We start from the raw sequence: 24,968 nt of genomic DNA, 5'->3' as shown, positions 1-24,968 counted from the left end.
TGCATTTGTACGTTCCACTTGGAGGCCGGAATCTAGATCAGTGCTGACCACCAGCAAGGCTCTGGAAAAGGACTACAGTTATCACTTCATTTGTACTAAGACTTGTGCAAATACTGAAAAAAAATGATAAAATAGCCTCATGAAATGTAGAAACGGATCAGATTTTTTTTTACATGTTTTATACATTTCTTGGCCACGAATTAGCATTTTTGTGGGAACAAATCAATATTTTGTGGGAAGGAATCAGTATTTTGTGGCTCCGTACTTTTCAATCTTTATCCATGTCTCCAGGGTTGACATTGCTGCTCACTATCAGCAAATTTACCTTTTTTCCCAAAGTTTAAGTAGATAGATTTTGCCTTATGTTCTGAGAATACCAGCTATATGTGGATAAACAAATCATGTTTTAAAGAAACTGTGGTAATATTTAACTTTTTGTGCTGTTTTGCCAATATAGCTCTGGGAATTGATGATCCACAGCTAGCTGATAGCCCAATAGCTTTGTTTTCCCTAGCTGACCAGTATGATGTTGACATAAGGTTCTGCTTGATATTTATATATTAAACGTTACTAAAACTTATTTGGGAAGTAAAATCCTATATAACAGACATGGAAAGGGAGGTGAGAAAGAAAGAGAGTGTAAGAACTATGGAGAGAGAGATGGAGATAGGAAAGAGTGCTTGAAAAGAGAGAAAATAAATGCAAACAGCAAAAATAGACAACACAGAAGATACTGTCCTTAATTTTGTGTTAAATATATCCACTTTTGTAAGGTAATCACTATATTCTGAACTTTGTTATTTAAATGTGTTCAGTGCATCGTCTGCTAAGGCAGATAAAGATGAGCCACCAGACAACTGGGATGAAGGTGATGAGGAAGAGGAGAAGGAGAAGGTGGAAAAAGAAAGGCCGATAAGGAATGACAAGGATGTGGAGTTCTTGCTTCAGGAAGTAGTCAGAGACCCTTTAATGGATGAGGAGTTGAAAAGAGATCTGCAAAGCAAAAAAACAGACCCGAGTTACAAAGAAATGCTGGTGAGAAAACATTTACATTTATAAGTTTACACGTTTTTGTCACCAGAAAAAAATACTACAGGAGAAGAAACAGGAGAAAGTCATTTTTTTTCTCCTTATAACATTATATGATGGTTCGATACAGAGCTTCACTAGCTTTGTACTCTTGATCATTTGGTCATCGGAATATTTATTACTTCAGTCCTACAAGTTACATTTTTTGAAGTGCAAAGTTAACATGTCCAAAATAAGCCTTTCATGTTAAAGCTTTATAAAATGCTATATAGTATTATTAAATTCTGATAAATTAAGCTTTATCATTAGGGCAATATACATAAGAACTGGAAATAAGAACACAAAGTAAACAGTTTTAAATGATAAATGTGGAAATGTAATATGATTATTTTGAAGTTGTAAAACTTAACACAAATCAAAACCTTAATCGATTTCATGTTTTATTTTACTTTTTTACCTCCAGAAATTCAGGGAAAAACTACCATCATATTCTAAAAGGGAGGTAAGCATTGATTCAACTACCTTTGGAGCTCCTTCATTCTCACTACCCATGATTTTCAAAATTTTTGTTCGAATTTTGTCCAAAAATATATTTTTACAACCTGCATTCATCTTTCCAACCATATATACATTTTTCCCCTTTATCTCTTATTTTGTTCACAGGATCTGGTTAGACTGATCAACTCTAACCCCGTGGTAGTGGTCAGTGGGGAGACGGGCTGTGGAAAGACCACTCAGGTCACTCAGTTCATCCTGGATGATCACATCAATAGAGGCCGAGGCTCAACGTGCCGTGTGGTCTGCACACAGCCTCGGCGCATCAGTGCCATCTCTGTAGGTTTTCTATAGTTCTGCTGGTATTAGTTCAAATGTTCTTGTTTGGCTGCTAATTAAGAATGTTGTTAATATTCATAGCCTTATGTTAGATATACCACTAATGTTCATAAAAAGGCTTATTTTTAATGACAGTTCCTTTATTGTCAATGGAATTGTGTTTGTGTGCGCTTTTCCTCTCAGATAGCGGAGCGTGTAGCAGCTGAAAGAGCAGAAAGGGTAGGAAATGGGAAATCTTGCGGTTACCAAATCCGCCTGCAGAGGTAAGTATTTTTTTCCCTTAACACTTGCTAATGCATGAAATGGAGATAATGGATTTGACTTAAAAGGCTTTCTGTGTGTTTAGCTTTCTGAAAAACATTGATTTATGTCTTCTGATTATTTGTCTCTTAGCCCATTCCTGATTTAAATTTTATGTCCGTTTCATGTATCAGAATGAACTATGGTTTCCTAAACAGATGATTATTGTGATCTGGCTTTGTTTGCTAATGAAGACAACCTAAAGTCTTAGAGGCCCCCAAAAAGATCAATTGTAGAAGAGATATTCATATATTTAATGTGTAAGATAAGATTTCAAATGGAATGTCAGTGACATGCATAAATAAAGGTTGAAATTAATATTTAACTTTAATTTCATTCTTTGCTAAAATCAAATATAACTATTTCAATATCTATTCAGTTCTTTCTGGTTTTGGGCATATTTTGAATTTCTTTTGCCTGTCAGCCTGATCTTTTAACTAGGGCTGCGACTAGCAAATATTTTTGCAAATCAATTAATCTGTTGATAATTTCTTCGATTAATAATCAGACAGCAAAAGGTTCCTTAAAGAAGATTTTTTGGCAAATTAAAGCAGATAAAATTAAAACTTTTCCAGTTGAGTAGTTCTAGATTGAGCATATTTACAGAAGAAAATTTTCGTTTTTTATTTTTATTTAATTTGAATGAAAAAGTTTGGTCTGATTGCTGCACTAAGTGAGTCGCTCTGTCAGTTAAAGGCATGTTTTAGAGTCTCTATACTCCAGGTAACAATCGATTACTAAATTAGTTGATAATTATTTCAATAATGAATTAATCACAATTAATCTGATTAACTTTTTCTGCCCTTCTTTAAAATCACTGATTTGTCTTAGATTAAGCTGTTGTGCAGCTTAGCTAATCAGATAGTAGGTTCTGCTTTTTTTACACGTTGATTGATGATGATTTATGATTTATCTTTGATGATTATGATTATCTTAAGTACAAGAAAGTTAAATGTTCTAATATCTATGTTAACATGTTTGTGCACTGAACCACATATTGAAATACTTCTACATATATTTCCTATGTTTTGTAGCACAGCTTTGTTTATTGTTAATGATAAAACAGATCCTTTTGTCATTTTATATGTATTTGAATTCTAGACAAATGCATTAAAGGGAACTAGACCCCTGAACTCAGTGAAGACAGACAGTAACCTGAAATATGCTACAGAAATAATGTAGAATCTTTCATGGTTTTTATATGAATAATTTAAGCCTGATCTGAATTCAACGGCTGCATTTATGGAGCTGGAAAACAAAACAAAAAAAGGCTGGAGAACAAAAAAGAAATCTATTTAAAAACTGGAGACAACTGCTGTAAAGCTCTGGCTTAACATCAAACAAAAACCTCAAATCTTTCATCTAAGAGGTTATTTCTGCCAAGGATACTCAAAAGACAATTGCAGATGAATGCTAATAGGAGCAAAAATAAATTGATAAATCCTAAGAGAATGATGCTTGGCTGAAATGAGCAGCTATCAGGATACAAACACTTGACATTTGACATTAAATATTTATGTGTGTTTTTAGTTGCCCTTAAATATGAAGTTGCAAATCATTACCTTGTTCCTGTAAAATTCATAAGTGATTTAAAAAGACTTATTAGTGCAGCCACACTGGTTGCCGACAAACGATCTCTCTCAGACCACAACAGTGAGCAGTATATTACTTCTTTGTTCAACCGCTAATGATGGACCAGCTTTCCTTACAAAAGAAAAGCTGATTGAAAAACTTAAGAGCCCTTCCAATTTCTTCAGAGTACCTAAACCAAACTTGCTTTGTTTACTTTTGTGCAGCATAAAATATTTGCAAAAGTAGACTATACTGCTGTTACCAATGTGTTTATATTAAACTTTCTAAAAAATCAACTTAAAATAGACCAATGGTTTAATAGGTAAACAGAATTCACAGTATATTTAGATGTTTTTTTTATTTCAACCAAAAATGTTTATACTACTGTCCCAGTTTTCCTTCACATTGTAGCTTTAATGTTGTCGAGCTCATCTGGACAAAAATCAACTTGTACTCAAAGATTTTAGGGTTGAAAGCTACGAACCTGGTTGTTTCTTCATCATTAGTGTTTTGCTTTTGGAGACTCTCTGTTAGGGTTGTCACGATACTAAACTTTTCAACTCGATACAGATACTAAGTAAAATATTCGACACTCGATATCCTTTTCGATACCACAAGAAAAAAAAAAGACTCTAAAATTCAACAGAAATATTTTCATTACTAAAAAAATACAAGAAATAAATAAAAAAAACAATAAGAATAATATTTTGAGGTTGTATGCTGTGCACAATATTAAGCAAGCTTGATAAAAAAAACTTACAAAATTAAATTAAGTGTTACTTCCTTGGCTATGTTTTGCAGACATAACAATGACACTGGCCAAACCAGTTAAACAAAAATCATTCTCAGCAGCTGCACCTGTTACAAAAAAAGTCTGAAACTGAAAAATGCACAGAATTATTCAATCACACAGTGTTCTGAAAGTGCATTTTCCACTATTCTGCACTTTAGATGGCTGTATCGATACTTTTGAAAATGAGTAGTGTATCCGGATACAACGTTTCAGTATCGATACTTTTTTGAGTATCGATACTTTTGACAACCCTACTCTCTGTAGTAAGATCTAGAAATGTTTAGTATGCTATTGAAACCTACAGAAAAAACCTGCAAAAATATTTTTACTCCTTATACTAAGTCTTTTTTTTTTAAATTACAACCAGAAGTTTATTTTCATTTTTTTGTTTGTTTTATTTATGATTTAGACCAACACAAGCACATATAATTGTGAATTGAATGGAAACTAGAAAAATAAAAATCAGAAAGCAGTTTGCCATACTTTTGGTTTCAGCTCCCCAAACACTGACAATAGAGTCCAAATAGAGTCCACCTGTGTGCAATTTAATCTCAATATAAACGCAGCTGTTCTGCAAAAGCATCTGAGGTGTTTTAGAGGACATTGTTTTTAAACCGCAGAGAGAAACACTTGACAGGTGAGGGAGGATGTTTGGGAGTATGGATCAGAATATGAAACAACATTTAAAGCTCTGGACATCAAATGGAGCAGTGTTCAGTCTTTTCTGCCCATTTTGTAAGATTTCAGTAATATGTCCAGAAAATGTTTCAGATATCCAGGATGACATTATTCCAATTCACTCCAAAAAATCGAATTATTTTCCTTTTCATGTCAAACATATACCCCAGATAATGAGCAGTCTTTCCAGCTGCTGAAATCTCAACAACATTATTTTATTTATATTCCTTCTGGCCTGCTTCTGCTGTTTCAACAATGGAGCAACTTGGTTTTAATTATTTGTTGCTTTTTCCCTCTTACCACCTTTAACAAATTCAAAACCTTTGATGCTGCATCTAAAAATAAAAGCACCAGCAAATATATTACAGGAATAGAGAGTCTGTTTTGTACTTGATAATAATTATTTTAAATCTCTTGTCTTCAGGCAACTTTGAGTTATGCATATCACATACAATTATATTATGACTTCAAATTGTCATCATGTTATGAACTCCTAGTAAAAAAACATACAGAGCTACACTGAGTCGTATATCTGAGAAAATTATTTGTAAGAATGACCCAGTTAGAATCCAAATCTAAATCTAAGGTAGTTCTACACAGCATAAAGTTGCTAAAGATGGAGGCACACCAGTTTTATTAACCATCTAATGGGTCTTTTTCCTTTCCTTTATTTTTTATTTTTTATATACTGTAATAATCCCAGAGGGAAATTACTTCTCTGCATTTAACCCATCCCCTTGGGGAGCAGTGAGCTGCCATTGTGAGGCGCCCGGGGAGCAGTGTGGGGATAAGGGTCTTGCTCAGGGACCCAGAGTGGCAGTCTGTGGGAGTGGGGGATCGAACTCACAACCTCAGGATTCAAAGCCCTGTGCCCTAACCACTAGACCGCCACTTTAAGAATGATCTCTGCAATAAAACATATGTAAATGCTGCAGAACGCCATGTATGATAAGTGATAAGTCATGGAATGACTCGTTATAGTTGAAAATACTTTCTGTTCTAGTAGATAAATGGTGTTGCAGCTGTCATTACTCATAAAAATGCACATCAATCCCTAAGTAACATGGAGAAACATACATTTCCAGAGGCAAAGTATTCCTCACTATATAAGGCAAAGCGACTGGACTCTCTGTCTCTACATGGTTGTGTTACAAACCAGCAAAGTAAACATCTGTTTGAGGGATGAGTGAGCTTATTGCTTGCAGAGTGAACAATGAGGTGACCTCACAACAGACCAGGATAGTACGCTGCAGAGGAGATGAGTTGGTGACACTGCACAGAGCATGAAGTGTCGTGGTTGTTAGAAGCCTAGCAGCTCTTATTTTCCCTGAAGCATTTTTGGCTGCTTATTATGACCTTCTAACTGCTAAGGAGACAGTTGTTTGTCTGAATGACAAAAAGTCTCAGCTCTCCTTAGTTTTGTATGTCAATATAATCTGTATCGATATCAAATTTTCCTTTTTTGTCTCGCTGTCTTGGTTTTTTTTTATCTGTTCTGATCCTGTAAATATGAAACTGCTTAATGCACCCTGGGTTATTACCTTGGTGTTATTATTCCAAAAACCTGTCAGATCTTTTTTCTTTTTTAATGTCACACTTGCATTAATTATAGCAAAAAGCCTTCAGTGAAGTTCAGCACTGGTTGATGTGCAGTTGGTAGAGACAGCTCCTTGTACAATTCAAAGGATAAACTTTTCAACGATGTAAAATACATCGGTGGAGTATGAAACCCTAATTCGAGTTCACAATTACCCATTGCTGATCGGCTTACCCTGTGGCAGCTACAGCATGTAACCTTCAGAGTTTTATTAATAAGCTTTTAGGACCTATTTAAACCATCTCCTATTTTCTCTGTGTTTCTTGCCCTGATATCAATTTAATATCTTAGAAAAAGGTTTAGTTTCCTTAATCTTGAAGTCCAAAAACAAGAACATTTACCCATTAGCTTTTTAAAGGTACATGGCTATAACTACCATTTCCCATCCACCCATTCCTATTAAAGAGTACCACTTTGAAGAGCTATATTTAGACAGTGTGCTCGTTAAGCTTATTCACTAAATTAAATGGGTTTTGGATTTTAATTTCTTTAAACTTTAGTATGTCTTATACCAGATACTGCCCTATGGCTAATTATAATATATGATATGAAATTTCTGTTGAATGTCTGCAAAACAAATGATGATCAAAGTAATAAACATGAATTATTTCTTAGTCATCATTGAAATTTTGCTGCAATACTGCCTATGTATAGTTGTTGGGAACTAATGTTACTGAAACTGATGAAGAGTTGAGGTAGAGGAAACTCTTTTGAATGAAGTTTTTTTTTAATGTGAAATTGTTTTTTATTTTTATTGATTAATTATTTTAATCCATTCCCCTCTTCTGGTTTGGTAACATTATTGCCAAAATTAAATTCTGCTGCATGTGCAAGGCCGCACATTTAACCTAAAGAGAAAATATTAGAAAGACTGTATTGTTTAGTTGAGAAAAAGGTGGCGATAGAGTAAAATTAAAGTGTGGTAACACAGTTCCACTAAATGGATGCTTAGGAATAAAATTACAGAGATGACAGCCTGGAGACTTTTGTCCTCTCTTTATACTAGACTTAATTTGTGTCATCTGGAAAATGTAAAGCCTTTTTTTTCCTCCTCTTCATCTTTCTTTCTTTCACATTTCACAGCCGGTTACCACGGAGACAAGGTTCGATACTATATTGTACGACAGGAATTATTCTTCAGTGGCTACGCTCAGATCCGTGAGTCTGATCCCATCTTATACCTTCTAATCAGTATTTTTCCTCTCGCTGCTCTTGTTCTAAACTTTTTCAGGTCTTCAATTTAGGACCTTTGTGATCCATACATTGCGTTCATATGTCCCTGTGAAAATCATTAGCATTTTTCTCCATACTCATAGACAAAGAAATAAAGACACATACTCTCACACTGAGGTTTTCTGTGGACTAATTCCTCCATGTTCCTCCTACATTGTGATTGTCTTAGAATAACAAAAGGGTTTTTCTAAAAGCGTTAAATTTTCCTTGAAGTTTTTGCTTCTTTTAAGAACTGTTGCAACATTATTAAATGATATAAGGCTTTTGTTTTTTTGACTAAAGCGTTTTATTAAGAATTTCTCTCACTGAGTCTATGTAAAAAAAAATGATGCTACTTTTTAAGTTGGATTTCTTACATTTTTTTCAAACCACCACAGGGTATTCTTAAAAAAAACAATAAAAATAACCGTTTGCTTTTATTAAATCCCATGCATGTCCCCATATGGCATATTTGCACTGCAATTCTTCTGTATATTTATAGGATGTTATCCAGTGTCAGTCATCTGGTGTTGGATGAGATCCATGAAAGGAACCTTCAATCAGATGTTTTGCTCATCATTGTGAAGGAATTACTCAACGTCCGAGATGATCTTAAAGTCATCCTGATGAGTGCCACTCTCAACGCAGAGAAGTTTTCTAAATATTTTGGTATGACACCTTAAGTTAGCACAATTTTGTATAAGAGAAACTGTTGATCTCATTTTTTTTCAATCTTTTCTTTTAGACAAATGCCCAATGATCCACATCCCGGGGTTGACATTCCCAGTGGAGGAGTTCCTACTTGAAGAAATTATAGAGATGACCAGGTACCCAGACAGCCAGACAAGAGATGCAACAAATGTCATAACATTTTAGAAATGTTTTGATATGAATCTTTTTACAAATCACAGACTGTTTTGGTAATTTGGGAATCCTTGTCAAATAATCCAGTTTTTGTTTCATTGTTCTGTTATTTTAAGGTGCAAAACATTGACAAATAAGCTACAAATTTTATAAACCCTAAGCTTTGTTTTCAGAATTTCGATTGGTTCTATTAATGCAGCAACTAACGATTATCTTGCTAATCAGTTAATTTGTTGAATATATTTTGATTACTTGTGAGTAAAAAGATTCTTAATGAGATAATGCTAAAATTATGCCACTCAGTAGTCCTGAATAGAGAGTTTTTACAAGTAAAGGTTTTCAATCATATATAAATACATCCCAGTGGGTTGTTCTTTGAGCAAATGTAAAGGCCCTGTCACACCTTGACGATTTAGACCAGCGTCTGCCTGACGTATGAAAAGTCTGGCAAAAACACTGGCGTATAAGCCATACGTGGGCCATAAGTTACAGGTAAGTTATCTGATCGTTGACATACATTAAGTGTAAGTTACTCATAAGTCGTGGTGTCCAGCTTATCCAAAACCTATGAGTAACTTGTGTATAACTTATGCGTAACTTATCTCCAATGCATATAAACGTATTTGACGTGTTCCAGACGACGGCTGAACGTGTTTCTAACTCACAGCTACTGTTTAATGGTGTATTGGCAGCGTTTTGATATAAAAGGGGTTCACAGGAGGAAACCGCCAGTACTCCAGACTTCATGCCCAACATAGGGTGAGAGTGAAGGTGAGTGTGATGGATCCTCCCTGCATTCGCGCTCACAACCAACAAACGTCCTAGCAGACATGACGCTGAATCTACTGCGATTGCAAACCTTTTTTTCTTTGGTGGGCGGTCAACAGCAGCTAGGTTAATACCACAGACATCTTTTTATGCAGGCTGGGCACCTCCGGGCGCATCGCTGCCCCCCTTAGGGCACTGGCTTGTGCATCATTTCATGGGCATTACGCTGCAGTGTATTATGGATAAGTAAGGCTGTCATTGGACATCATTTCTGGACTCTTTATGAATACGCTATGTATACGTCCAAAATTGAAAAAATACATAGAAAGTTCAGCATATGCTTAGGAGATTTGTATGTTTAAGAGATACTGGGACGTCAGGCATACGCTGTCTAAATAGGCACGGTGTGACAGAGTCCTAAAACTTTAGAGCAGGCTCCCTTTTCCTTAGGGTCCTCTGCCCTTCATGTTTTAGTCTACATATACAGAGCAGTCAAATGCAACCCAAAAAACAGCCCAACTTCAGACGTCTGCACTGAATCCAGACAGCCTTCAGCGTTACGGACGTCAACATGCAACAAACACAAACAGATGATACTTCTCAAATTAAGTAGAAAAAAACAACTTATCCAAATTATGAAACGGCTGAAGCTTTCATTTCAGAAACCCAAAACAAATGAAGTTGTATGTGTCATACAGGGTACATGTAATGAAATAATAATTTTTTGCTTAACAGCTGACCTAAACCTAAATTTAAACCTCTGCTTTAGCTTCATTAGCGTTTCAATGCATGCAATGGAGAAAAAATTGTTATGCTGTTTAAAGGAAAAGTCTGGTCAGCCAGGAATGATCAATGGATCATTATAAATAAAACTAATATGTTCACATTGATTTAATGAATTTAGCGTTAATCAGTAAAAAAAAAAAAAAGATTTTCGTCAAAATCAACTCACTCCTGACATCAGTGACGTCATGGTGCAGTTATCCTACCGCCATTCTCCCCGTTTTACAAGCAAAATCTATGGGAGCTACTAGACACATCTGCAATCAACAACAATTGTTTAAGATATCGTGAGGACTTCACTATTGAGAGCTATAGTTAAAGCTGCAGTCTGTAACATTGAGAAGAGAGCAGACTTCGACTGAAAATTTGAAGAAAAACAGGTTTCACGCCACTCCCCCACCCTCTCTGCTTCACTCATGCCCCACCTCCAAGCTCCACCCCTCTCACAGCACCTGCGCGGCTACAGAAGCGTCCAAGCAGCGTATGCGGCATGGAGTGTGAACCGGTAAGAGCGATAACACTCACCTCCAAGCAGCTAGATATAAGATGCTGGTTATACCGAAGTTTGCCGTGTAAGCAGTTGTCGGCAGGGGCAGTAAGGGCAGTTTCTCTTTCGCTGGTGGCTGTCGCTCCGCCATGACTTCCACGCGCGTCCTCCTGACTGCGGCAGCCGGGCGCTGCGGCAGGTTAAGCGGTGAGGGGGGGGGGGAGCTGTGATTGACACTCCATCAGACGCTCCTCTGGCTGTGATTGGTTGTTTTGACACGTCCCGAATTATTCTTTCCAGATTGAAATACAGGCAGTATGCAGGACCAATTGAAGCAGTTTTTTTTCACAGGTTACATATCACATGTACTGCTGTCTGGGCATAGGGACAGTTTTAGCCAATATGACAAAAAAGTGATTTTTAAAAACTTACAGACTTCAGCTTTAAACTGAAAATGCCCACCTGCATGGCAGGTAAAAGATTTAAAAAAATTTAGTTATTTTACTTTTCCGATTCATGATCCTCCATGGACGGGTTACTGTGGCCCTAGTCGTTGGATTGGCAACTCGAAGAGGAAGGATTTGCCATCAAACTTCTGGCCAGAAAAAAAAAATGCGTAATATGTAGCCAACATTTAGAAGAAGAATGTTTTCAAGATGACTTGGATTATAGTGAGTAGTGACAAACACCAGATAGAGCACTGGGACTTGCTCAACAGCCAATATGGCACCGTGACGTGACAAACCGATAGGTGGCAGTAGTGTTCTTTGACAAACATGGATGCCTCCAGTAAAGCACATTCAAATTAAAATTACTCTTAATTAAAAACATGTATCACTTATTGAACAGTACGTAATAATTTCCTATTTAAAGTACTTTCAGAAGTTTGAATTCTGAATATGACTGGACTTTCCCTTTAATGGAACAGGTAACTAATCCACTGATTTTCCCATTTGCTGAGAAAATAAGTGTTCAGCTCTCATGTGACAGCATTCTCATTTCCAAGCAGCCCTCTTTCAGAGTTTGTTCTAGGATTTCTACTGAGGGGAGAGGGTGAGAACAACAATCTACTGGTACATTAGATTATTGTTCTACATACTGCTTTCTTTGCCTGTTGAAAACCCAAATTTCAGTACACATCACTATAATTCCTATATTCAACTTTAGGGAGATGTGTCACAATAAAGAACATTTAGCATTACAATCTAAGCTTTAGATTTTCCCTGCTAGTGTGGCACAATAAATTAAATAAACTGGCAACTAGAGATGTATTGATACTTTGATCAGAGCGGTGCATCATTAATGGTTATTCCTACATATGCTTAACGGATTGGATCACAGATGCTTTGGTGCATCTCTAATGGAAGAGAGAAAAAGACAAATTAAAAGCAGATTTTCTTCCATGTGAATGGGCAGTTCAGAACACGATAGTAACAAACATATATTCATACATTTTTTACTTCCTTGGGAGACACTTACATGCTGAGAGAAGGCTGTAAAACACTTCTAATTAAGGAAAATTGTTTGGCATATAACATCACAAATTGAAGGAAATGCATATTTACAGTCACAAATATTGAGTTTCTGTGTACAAACCACATGTTAAATCTCTGCCAGATATCGTCCACTGAATACAGATCGTAACCCTGCATGGAAGAGGCGATTTTGGCAGGGCCGCCAATCCAGCTCAGGGAAGGAGGAGAAGGAACTGGAATACAAAGAAAGCTGGCCAAGTTATGCTCGCACGCTGCAGGGCAGGTGAGTGGGTGAGGGATGAATAGCTACGTCGGCTGAAGAGCTGCTTGAAGGAGTGATCATCATTTAGAAGTATTATTTATTGTCACTGCTAAGGAAACGTGTTACTTCCTGCCAGTGAATTGGAACTCGAAGAAGCTTAGCTTCCTAATCAGCATTGGAAAATAATCATCATAAGATCAAATGATTACAGTGCTGCTGTGCTATATGAACTGAGTTACACCTGAATATGCACTTAGAATAAAATGGTGTAGTGGATACATTCTGAGGAAGAGAGTGCATAAGACATCTACCTGTTTGTGAGCTTCTCCTCCGCCCACCTCTGTTACGACGGCAGGAAAGAGGCAGTTTTAGTTCACTGGTCCAAGGAGTTTTTGGAATGTGAGAAATAGGTATTTGTCAAACTTGGTTTATTACTATATAATTATGCTTATGATTTTAAACTTTTTGAAGGCTTTCCTTTTTTCAAGCTAAAATCATTTCTCAATTAAGTTTGTAAACAATTTTATCTACCTCCCTTCCAGGTTCATAAATATTTTTAAATAGATGGAAAGTTGCATATATTTACACATTTCTTTTTAAATTGCAACTCAGAATTCAGAATGCTTCCTAGTTTTCTAAAGCATTATAGAGCTGAGGACGAAGGCTTTAGAGACTTTGATTTAGTAAAATAATTCTTAATTAGTTTTGTGTTCCTGTTTAACCTTGTTCTCATGTTTGATTACAGCTATATTGCTTTAAATATGACAAACTGACTTTTTTAACCTTCATTATCAAGTATTATTCCTAGATTTAGAAGCACTACTTTTACGTCAACCTTCAGTATGAGACTGTAAACATAATTACCTGAAATACAGCTTATCCTATGGGCGTTTATTAAACACAGAATTGTATGGAGGACCAGAAGAGTCACTGAAAAAGAAATGCCACCATTTGAAATAAAACATTTAAACCATTCAATTAGACATCCATTTGATAAGTGCTTTTTAATTGTACATTTTAAATGTAATTATTAATAAAAAATTGTAAATTGCATTTAATGATTTATTATTAAGTAATGCAATTTAAAAATATATTTTCAAATCCTATTTTAAAATGGAGTTTTAAGTAGCAGAATTCATAAATATTACAAAATAATTATTTAGTAATAAAGGCCATTCTTTTTTCCATTTCCATTTTCCCCTTTCATTTTCACATCATTATTGCTGTTGCGTTTTATTTTTACTTTATCATCTCCATTTAGCTTTTGTGGGACCTTTCTTGTGTCTGAGCACACTGAAAATCAAATTAAGCCAATCGCAGTTGCACATCAGATGTAACTGGCAGTCTCGTTGGTTAGATTGACACTGTAGGAGTTACTGATTTGCTGCTCCTCCTTATAACTCTGTGAATCTGGAAATTGCGGCTTGATAAATCAGATCAAATTATTAGAGCACCTTGTCTTCTGAGTGCTGGATGGATGTTAAGTTTTGCCATATCTGCAGGAGTCTCTTGGAACGCTCGTATCATTGGCAGCTACACTGTTAGGGTAGTTTGCCAAAGTGACTAAATTCCCTATTGTGCTTCTCCAAATGTTCGCTGCTTTATTTCCCATGTGCAAGGTTTATCTACGATATGTCTATCAAATAAACACCAAATTGGGAACTGTTGGCCTAATGGTTAGAGCAGTGCGCTTGTGCTCTCAGAAGGTTGCAAGTACCTGGTTCGATCCCCACAGCCTGCACTCTGGGTCCCTGAACAAGACCCTCTAACCCTACACTGCTCCCCAGGTGCAGCACAGTGGCAGCCCACTGCTTGCCAAGGGGATGGATTGAATGCAGAGGTGAATTTCTCCAATGTGAGATCAATAAAGTTCAATTAATAACTAAGTTAAAGCATGATGACCATTCAAAACAATGACCAATGGTGTAAATTTCTGATGAAAGTTGGTGGGGACTCTAACGGTGGTGGCTGATAGACCTATAGTTACATAACTGGAGCGCTTTCATTTGGCCCAAACATTTATTGAATGCTTTCCTGGTGTTAAGAACACAAGAGTACCACAATACACTGCTGCTTATATTTATAGACAGACCGATACCCTAAGTGCATTATTAATAAAACGTGTATATAAAAAATATTAATAGTTTAAAATATACTAATAACAGCTAATACAGATGCCAACAACGATATATCGTGCATCCCTGTCAGTTTTATCCCACCTGGGAAAATGTGAAAAAACTGAAGAGTTCAAATTATGATTCCCAGTTATGGCTGTGGGTTTAACTTGGTTTTCAGTCTGCTCAGAGACCAGCAGGGTCATAGAAAAGCTGGATGGAAGAGGGAAACCATTTAGAGAATCCTCCTGGACCAGAAAGATCATGGAAATGCTAAATGAAGGGAGTAAAGTCAATTTGATCCATGATTTATTTTTAAATGTTTCATTTTCAAGGATTTGAAAAGACATTTTCAAATTAGTTTCATTCTCTTTACTAATTCAGTTTCTAATGTGCAGTTATAAAAACACATACTCCTGGTCCTCTATACAACATTGTCTGAGGTTAAAGTACTTTAAGCTGTAGCACTTTCTACAATAACCATATCTCAACATAATATCTCAGATGCCTTTAATTTATTTTTTTGTATCAGCGTAAAGAGACATATGCAGGATAAATACATCAGTAATTTTGTTAAATTAGCGACACAAATTATGTTTTTTAAATGTAATTTCCCCTTTGATTGGTACTGTAAAAGATGCTACTACTGTAAAAGATGCTACTGCTGAGAAGCAACACGACGTCTTTCTGTCCACTTTCTGAGCCTGCTGAATGTTATTCAGGGTCGAGGGTTCAGTGGCTCTGGTGCTCATTTTCTGTGGTCAGTAGGTGAGTGGGAGGGTCCATTCAGAAAAGGTCGCCAGTCCATCACTTCAGCAGTACATCCAGAGCCTAAAATGAAGCCAGATTGCACATATAGAAAATCTAGCTGCTGAGCCTATTTCCTCCGCTTTGTTGTTTTTGTTTATCTGTTCTCTATATAGCCACCGTTTGAGTTATGACATTGTGCTTCTTCTTCTCTTCATTCAGTTTTGCTTCTCCTGTTACTGCGCCTAAAGAAATTATTCCTCTAATGTCAGAACATGATCCGAATCTGTGGTCTGAAATTCAATTTTAAAGCACTCAGAGCAGGACAGGATCTTCTTTTTCAAGCCTTCTAGGATCATTTGTTTATTTCCGGTGATGAAAAGCCAAACAAAAATATTAAGGGTTAAATTATTAACATCACAGAGTAAACAAGATGTACCTTCAGGACTTTGTTCCTGCTGTGTTGATGACTTCATGTTGCCATGCAATTAAGCAATGTTCACAGATCCTCCGTAAATATGGTCGATGATCTGTGATGCTAATCCATTTTGGCCTCTTCTTAATAGAACATTTTGAAAATCATTTCTGAGCATCATGCCTAGGAAGGTTATACACTTACCAGACACCAGTTGGGTTGGTCAACGGAATATATATATATATATATATATATATATATATATATATATATATATATATATATATATATATATATATATATATATATATATATATATATATATATATATATATATATATATATATATATATATATTGGCCCCAGTGGCCTTTATTATACACTGTTGGCAGAAAACAGAGAGATTTGGGGGCCTTTGGACGTACATCAAATGTCGAAAGGCCAGGTCAGCTGCAGAGGTAGAACATTTGTTACATGCTCTACCTTTGTGCTCTACCCTTTTGCACGTTCTTTTTTTATATAGAAATTAAGTAGAATCCTAGAGGAAATGACTGAATAAGAATATTCTCCCTGTTTATGCAGCAATATTTATCATTTATCCCCCTTTTGTTTATACTCATAAAAACAAATTGAAAGAATGAAAAGTTTCATTATTCATCAATATCCTAAATAATAATAAGCCAAATGGTAATCGGCTTTTGATCTTCACATCATTAAGATGTCAAAAACCAGAAATCTTTCAAAGATTCTTTTGACAGTGTCAAATATGGCATGTTGGTTTACATATGCAATATCATAATTGATGAGGTGTATGTGTAACTTGGCATGTTAATGAATGTATGTTATTATTGTGATTGTTTATTTTTCTCTCTATAATGTAATTTCTATTTTTAGAACCACCAGACTTTTCTGTTTTCCTCATTACTTTTTTGCATTTGTTTTATTTATTTTTTTCTTTTTATAATAAATGTATTAATAAAGTTTGAATGAAAGCCTGAAATGAAAGACAAAGACGCACTACAAAATGAAAGAAAAAGGCTTTAGTAAAAGACACATTTACCGGTATAAAACACTGTTGATGCAGCGAGTTGGAGGACAAGGGCAGCTGTATTGTGTTTTTTTTTTGTTGTTGATTTTTTTCCTGAGGAATAACAGGTTGATTGCTCATCCATGTTTTTCGTTGTTTTACAGATATTCTGACAGCACCATTGAGGCTGTGGAGATGTTAGACAACGATGAGAAGATTGATCTGGAACTGATCTTGGCACTGATCCGTTATATTGTGCTCAATGAGGGGGTGAGTGTAATCTTTTCTCTGGTGTAGGTGCAGTCTGAAATAGGATTTTCTTTCAAAAGTACATTTGGACTGTAGAAGAAGATGAAATTGCAGGTACCCTCTTGTGTAGGAGCATAACAGGCTTTTGTTACTGGAACATGCCTTTAGGATTTTCAACATTTTGCTGTTTTCCTTACATGTTCAGCGTTGGTAGTCGGCTGTAGTGCCTGTTGAAAATCGATCCACATTAAGTAGACACTTAATAGGTGGCACAGCTGCTTAAGCTGTAAAGGGAGAGAAGTGTAGCAGAGCAGATGGAGGGAACAGAGCTAGCTTCCAAACACAGTGACTTTAGATTAGAGAAAATAACACCAATCCCGGCAGCATATCTGTGCTAATGAGTGATGGAGCAGATGCTCTCCCGCTCCACGTCCACTTCCTTTTCTCTCCTTCCATTTCTCATCAGATTTCTTCCTTTTATGTTAGAATCTTTTCAGCGCTGCTTTTACAGAATCTTACCAGCACCGACGAGAAGAGATAGACCAATACATTGGCCAGCCATTATTTTTGGCTGATATCGGAGGGTTTTTTTCTTGAATCTAGGGCTGCAACTAACGATTATTTTGCAAATCAGTTAATCTGTCGATTATTTTCTCGATTAATTTATTAATAATTGGATGGCAAAAGATTCCCCAAAGAGGATTGTTTACAGAATTAAACCAGGTGGAACTAAAACTTCTTAATAGAGCATACAGGTGCTGGTCATAAAATTAGAATATCATGAAAAAGTAGATTGATTTCAGTAATTCCATTTAAAAAGTGAAACTTGTATATTATATTCATACATTACATACAAACTCATATATTTCAGATGTTTATTTTGTTTAATTTTGATGATTACAAATGACAACAAATGAAAATCTCCAATTCATCATATCAGAAAATTAGAATATTACTGAAGACCAATAAAAACAAAGGATTTATAGAAATGTTGGCCAACTGAAAAGTATGAACATGAAAAGTATGAGCATGTACAGCACTCAGTATTTAGTTGGGCCTCCTTTGGCCTGTATTACTGCAGCAATGCGGCGTGGCATGGAGTCGATCAGTCTGTGGCACTGCTCAGGTGTTATGATAGCCCAGGTTGCTCTAATAGTGGCTTTTAGCTCTTCTGAATTGTTGGGTCTGGTGTATTGCATCTTCTTCTTCACAATACCCCATAGATTTTCTATGGGGTTAAGGTCAGGAGAGTTTGCTGGCCAATTAAGAACAGGGATACCATGGTCCTTCAACCAGGTACTGGTAGCTTTGGCACTGTGTGCAGGTGCCAAGTCCTGTTGGAAAATGAAATCTGCATCTCCAAAAAGTTGGTCAGCTGCAGGAAGCATGAAGTGCTCTAAAACTTCCTGGTATGTGGCTGCGTTGACCCTGGACCTCAGAAAACACAATGGACCAACACCAGCAGATGACATGGCACCCCAAACCATCACTGACTGTGGAAACTTTACACTGGACTTCAAGCAATGTGGATGAAGTGCCTCTCTTCTTTTCCTCCAGACTCTGGGACCTTGATTTCCAAAGGAAATGCAAAATTTACTTTCATCAGAGAACATGACTTTGGACCACTCACCAGCAGTCCAGTCCTGTTTCTCTTTAGACGCTTCTGACGCTGTCTGTGGTTCAAGAGTGGCTTGACACAAGGAATGCGACAGCAGAAACCCATGTCTTTCATACGTCTGTGTGTGGTGGTTCTTGAAGCACTCACTCCAGCTGCAGTCCACTCTTTGTGAATCTCCCCCACATTTTTGAATGGGTTTTGTTTCACAATCCTCTCCAGGGTGCGGTTATCTCTCTTGCTTGTACACTTTTTTCGACCACATCTTTTCCTTCCCTTCGCCTCTCTATTAATGTGCTTGGACACTGAGCTCTGTGAACAGCCAGCCTCTTTAGCGATGACCTTTTGTGTCTTGCCCTCCTTGTGCAAGGTGTCGATGGTCGTCTTTTGGACAACTGTCAAGTCAGCAGTCTTCCCCATGATTGTGTAGCCTATAGAACTAGACTGAAAGACCATTTAAAGGGTTTTGCAGGTGGTTTGAGTTAATTAGCTGATTAGAGTGTGGCACCAGGGGCCATCAATTTTGAACCTTTTCACAATATTCTAATTTTCTGATATGATGAATTTGAGATAATAATCATCAAAATTAAACAAAATAAACATCTGAAATATATGAGTTTGTATGTAATGTATGAATATAATATACAAGTTTCACTTTTTAAATGGAATTACTGAAATCAATCTACTTTTTCATGATATTCTAATTTTATGACCAGCACCTGTATTGAAAGACAAAAAGGTTATTTAATCTTTAATGCAGTATGTTTATATCTATTTTCACAATTATGGTGTAATTACTGCTCTAAATGAGTTGCTCTTTCAGCTAAAGGGATTTTTCGGAGTCTCTATCAGCAGCCATGCCTTCAGATCAACTGGAGCTCATGCATAGCTGCTACCTATGGTGATCTTGTAATTTAGCAAGAAAAAGCAATATTGGCCCCAGAAAATGACCAGTACATATTGGGAATTGATTAGACTGATGGTAAAACAATCGGCAGCGGCCTTAAAAAAAAAAAAAAAAAAACTGTCCTGGTCCATCTCCACCAATTAGGTCAACTTATAGGATTTAATAAATTAAAGTACAATAGAAAAGGTAATTAAATTAATTGATTCTACATGTAAATCTTTATGTTTTTATATATGTCAATTTAGATAATTATGGCTTGAATTTAATAAAATAACCCTCAAAATTCTGTTTCTTACAAACTATTAATGGCCAATTAATTAGATTGATTAAATTCAATCTATCATCTGTTTGCCTTAATGATCAAAATGGTTTTAATTTAGAGGTGGTGAATCTGTAATAAGTTTCACTTCTTGATCATAAAAAATTTTTTATTTTACTATTCTTAGTGTTTGAGATGCTCTTGTACTTTTGTAACAATATAGCAACGAAATGTAAAACTGAAATGAACTCAGTCTCTTTTAACTGTATTCCTTTCAAGTAAAGCAGAACTAGTTGTTTTATTTATTTGTTTGTGGCTGAGCTTGTCTAAAACGTGTGAAAAAGGCCAGAAGTAAAAGAGCGCCTGGGAATGAGAAGTGACTAACCCAGACAGACAGAATAATTACCTTTTCCTTTATGAAGCCGTATCCCCATCAGTCACGGCAGCACTCAGCCACTCGACCAGTTGATTTGCCGTGGCATTGTCACACGGCTGAGAGGGAACTGGTTGATTCGCCATGACGCCCCGACCAAGGATATGGCCCGTCTGTCAGGCTTTCGCCTCTGATGATTGGTTAATTATATTGAAGAGGTCTATGATTAGACGCTAAGGGGGATGACATGCAAGCAGTAATGACTGCCTGCTAGGTGAAGCTCTATATGTGGGAGGATCTGTGTTCTTGTTGCCAAATAGTAGGCTAACACTGCTGAACTGCTTCCTTTTTGTTTTTGCAATAACTAATCTACCTCTTTGGGTGCTTTATTTCTATTAGGTTGTAGCTATCATATGTACACAATTTTTGCATCACACACATAGTCACATGTGACTGCAAGTATTTGTTAGTAATTCTGTGTAATTAAAAGGCAGAGGTAACTCATGCTATTAGATAACTTTGTTTTTTTTCTCTTCATTCTTACTGCTCTTTTTTAAGAGTGGGCTTTTTTCTGCTTATTTGAAATCATACTTTGATACATTTTATCTATTTACAATTATTTTGTACAGCAAAGTTTTACCAACAGCAGGAAAATTGGGTTATCTCAGAATTACAATTGCTGTTAAAAGGTATATGATTATTGTTCTTAGGATGTTATGAAATTGTATAATAAAAATAACTTCTAAATCCCATCATATCAGTTGTTATACAACCAAACGTTCAGCGAATTACTTTACTTTTTATTCTTATCTCTGACTGCAACTCTTCCATCACTTTCTCTGGCCTTGGGCATCTAACTTTGGGTCAGATGAGGGAAGGCGCTACACTGAGATCTTAGTAAACAGTCTGAATAATTTATTAGTATGCAAAACATTGATTAGATTTTGCCACACAACTAATGTGTTGTTCCACTGTGCAATATGTATTTATTAATGAATGACATCGTTAGAAGTTCATGCAATATAGATATTATTAACAGATATGGCAATGATCAACTTCAGTTGTAATCAAGCCAGATTTTGCTCACTCCTGTTTCTCAGCTTTCTATTTGCCCTTGAGCATCTTGGGCCCTTTAAACTTGGGCAGGTGTGAGCATCTACAGGAGGGAGACTTAATCCATCAGAAAGGATATTACATTGGCATGCAAAGCAGGAATTCACAACCTGGGATATATTAAGTAACAGCTACAGCGCTCCTTGGAGCCCCTTTCTAATGTTGCAGATAGTAAGGCTGCAATGACAATGTATTTCAATATAATGTGCAGCCCCAGGGATTGCAAACACTGATGAGTCAGTGATGATATATTTGTATATATTACAAAGCCCTAACTTCTAGCTGCAGCTTTGTTCTGTTCTTTTTTTATGCTGTGTAAAAGGTAAAGAAATATGTTATATGTCAAGCTGTAAATATGAGTGATTGCCTATTATGGCATTATTATAAGAGACATATCAGTATTAGACAGTCTTTTCATATTGGAGCATCCCTTCTGAATAAAATTAAGTTAATCAGTAGAGCTGTTAAAATCTTCTGAATTCACGTCACCTAAATAGGGAAATTATGGTTCTCTCCAAGTTTTTTTTTTTTATGAGGCTAGCAGGGGGCCTAAAGTACAAAGAAGTATTAGGGCCAGGCTAGAGATTTGTAATTTTTTTTATTTTGATAATAAGGTCATAACATTATGATTATAAAGTCATATAATTACAAGAATAAAGTCTTAACATTACGGGAATAAAGTCGTAACATTACGAGAATAAAGTCATTACGGGAATAAAGTCATAACGTTACAGGAATAAAGTCATAACATCACGGGAATAAAGTCGTAACATCACGGGAATAAAGTCGTAACATCACGGGAATAAAGTCGTAACATCACGGGAATAAAGTTGTGACATTACGGGAATAAGTCGTGAGATTACGGGAATAAATTTGTAACATTACGGGAATAAAGTCGTGAGATTACGGGAATAAATTCGTAACATTACGGGAATAAAGTCGTGAGATTACGGGAATAAATTCGTAACATTACGTGAAAAAATTCGTAACATCACGGGAATAAAGTCGTGAGATTACGGGAATAAATTCGTAACATTACGGGAATAAAGTCGTGACATTATGGGAATAAAGTCGTAAATTACGAGAATAAAGTCGTAAAATTATTGGCCCGCTACTCTAAAATGCAACAGTTTCTGTTCACATTTATCTTAGATAAAGAAGTTTGTTGGAATGCTAGGCTTACATTAGCAAGTTCTCTTCTTTTGAATCTCATTTATTGATATTAACAAATGAACCATTTTTAAAGGCTGTTCAAGGTTGTTTCATTGTTTTTTTAAATAGAAAATATAATATTTTTGAAAAAATAGCTGAACACTGTTTGCCCAAACAGTGCTCACCCTTTTGTTATCCACTTTGAATGCTTAACTGGAGCTTTAAGAAATGTATTTGCTTAAGGCTTCTTATCTTCTGTAGCCTAACAGCTTTCAACAGAGAGATGTTGAAATGTTTCTAATTTAGTGGCTAGGTTCTTACCGGAGCAGAAGCCTTCTGAGATGGGCAAACCCTTAATACTTCATGTTTAGCTGCTGTTTCAAGGGAGATTTTAATCTGTTTAAGCTAGAGTGTGCTGAGAAATCGAAATGAGGATACAGAGAGCTGCAGTAAGAGAGAATCAGCATGTAGAGCATAAACTAAAAGTAATCAAATTACCTGGACTCTGGCAGCAGATTTCTCCTCTAGTAGGTCGTATGTTTTCATTTGTTAGTGTTGGATTTCCTCTCCTATTCAGCTATATAAAGTACCTGCCTCACATAAGATTATCTCCCTGCTTGCTGTAATGAACATTGGGAATTGCTCGAATCCTTGTGGAGCACAACTAGATGCACCCTGAGAGTCTGTCAGCCATGTAGATGTGACTTTTGAAAGCTGCATGAAGTGTGACTAAAGGTTTATTATAAACAAACACCAATGAAGTTTATGTTTTAAAAAGCTAGCCTGCCATTCTTTATCTGTTCCTGCTTCTGGTATTTTTGTGAGATCTGCACTTTGATTTTTTTTTCTTCTTTTTTACTTCTTTTTCTGGTAAGACGGCTATAATTTTCAGTTCACAGATTTATTTACAGTGAGTAAGATCAATCTTAATCTATTGATTATCATCAGACAATGTATTTACCTTTATGTATTTTTATGCTTGTGCTGTGCAATAGAGCTGAAATATGTATCATTATATAAGCCTTTAATATCAGTCAATATGTATTATTGTTAATTGATAGATTTTTACCTATTTAGAAAACTACCCTAAACCTTACTATCTTTGCTGTAAGAGGTTGGAGGCTTAACCTCTGCCTGCATCCCCCAGAATGCTTTGTGGTTTCGGATCAGAGTTCAGTGAAAGTATAGGTCTTTCTCTGAGCTGTATTTTCTATTGATGATTATCACGTGTCTTATCGCCATACATCTTTGTATTGTTTTAATGCTCAGCCCTATTTCATGCCTTTTGTTCACATCTTTTACGCATTTGTTCAATACCAATTTCCTGTTATTCATCAATTTATTATCGTGACATAATCTATGCTTTTATTTTATTATTATTTTTTTTTTATTTAATTACTGAATTTACACAGGGGACTAAAAATCCAGCTTATAAAATGCTGATTCTTCCTTTCCTTTTTTTTGGTTTAGAGTCTCAAAATGAGACTAATGGGCGGAGCCACGTTTCCTCACATTAAAATGTTTTATTTATTTGTTTATTTATTTCTGGGACAGTGTATATTAATATTGTTTCTCTCAATATGCCAGTGTAAGGCAGAGGGCCATTTTTCACCTGCAGTCCTTACAAATTAAAGAATAAGAGTACATATATTTGCCTCTGCTTTTTTTCTGTTATCATTTATGTTTCTATTATTTAATGTGTCTATTTGTTTGTCTGAGACTTTTATTCCTTGCTGGTGTTAGAGCTCCATCAGCTGATGTGAAGCAGACTGTCCTGTTAAAGAGATATGTTGCCTTCATAAGGCTTGTGGCAAAGTATTCCATCTCATATTGTGTGATTGAAGGTAGAAGCTGGTGGTAAATCAGCCTCATTGCCTCACCCAGCGTTGCAGGCAACTTGCCCATACAGTGGTTTAATGAGTGTGTAATGTATCTTTGGCAGCCTTTGTTTAAAGAGTTTTATTATGTTTTCTTCAGGAAGGAGCTATCTTGGTTTTCCTGCCTGGCTGGGACAACATCAGCGGCCTCAATGATCTCCTCATGGCTCAACAGATGTTCCGATCAGGTAAACTCTTTCATTCATCCTGATTAGTTTGACTTTATTTCTTACAAAGAAATCAAGTGTTTTATGATACAGCAACAAAATGATTTTGTTTGGCTGATACCAAATTGATGATAGACTACTCTGTTTCTTCAAAGCTTTACTTTTATGTCTTATATTTCAGAAAATTTTGTCATCATCCCTCTGCACTCCCTCATGCCCACTGTTAATCAGACGCAGGTAAACTTTCTCCTTTATTTTTCTGTTCTCTGATATATTTGATTCAATTTCCAACATCCAAA

The 24,968-nt window shown here is 36.0% G+C and overlaps 1 protein-coding gene across 1 annotated transcript in view; it reads left to right on the top strand.

Moving 5' to 3' along the window:
- Window positions 1-24,968, top strand: part of dhx36 (DEAH (Asp-Glu-Ala-His) box polypeptide 36) — a 47,009-nt gene that overhangs the window by 5,323 nt on the left and 16,718 nt on the right. The window contains exons 4-14 of the mRNA XM_038293505.1: window positions 816-1,035; window positions 1,493-1,531; window positions 1,693-1,863; window positions 2,047-2,126; window positions 7,887-7,961; window positions 8,518-8,684; window positions 8,761-8,842; window positions 12,535-12,675; window positions 17,122-17,227; window positions 24,603-24,690; window positions 24,851-24,906. Of these exons, the coding sequence (XP_038149433.1) occupies window positions 816-1,035; window positions 1,493-1,531; window positions 1,693-1,863; window positions 2,047-2,126; window positions 7,887-7,961; window positions 8,518-8,684; window positions 8,761-8,842; window positions 12,535-12,675; window positions 17,122-17,227; window positions 24,603-24,690; window positions 24,851-24,906 (1,225 nt within the window). The remainder of the gene's footprint in view (window positions 1-815; window positions 1,036-1,492; window positions 1,532-1,692; window positions 1,864-2,046; window positions 2,127-7,886; window positions 7,962-8,517; window positions 8,685-8,760; window positions 8,843-12,534; window positions 12,676-17,121; window positions 17,228-24,602; window positions 24,691-24,850; window positions 24,907-24,968) is intronic.

Source organism: Cyprinodon tularosa, unplaced genomic scaffold, assembly GCF_016077235.1.
Source record: "Cyprinodon tularosa strain WSP-4 unplaced genomic scaffold, ASM1607723v1 ctg327, whole genome shotgun sequence".
NCBI lineage: Eukaryota > Metazoa > Chordata > Actinopteri > Cyprinodontiformes > Cyprinodontidae > Cyprinodon > Cyprinodon tularosa.
The sequence above is the reverse complement of the archived record's forward strand: the minus strand, read 5'-3'. Positions and strand labels throughout refer to the sequence as shown.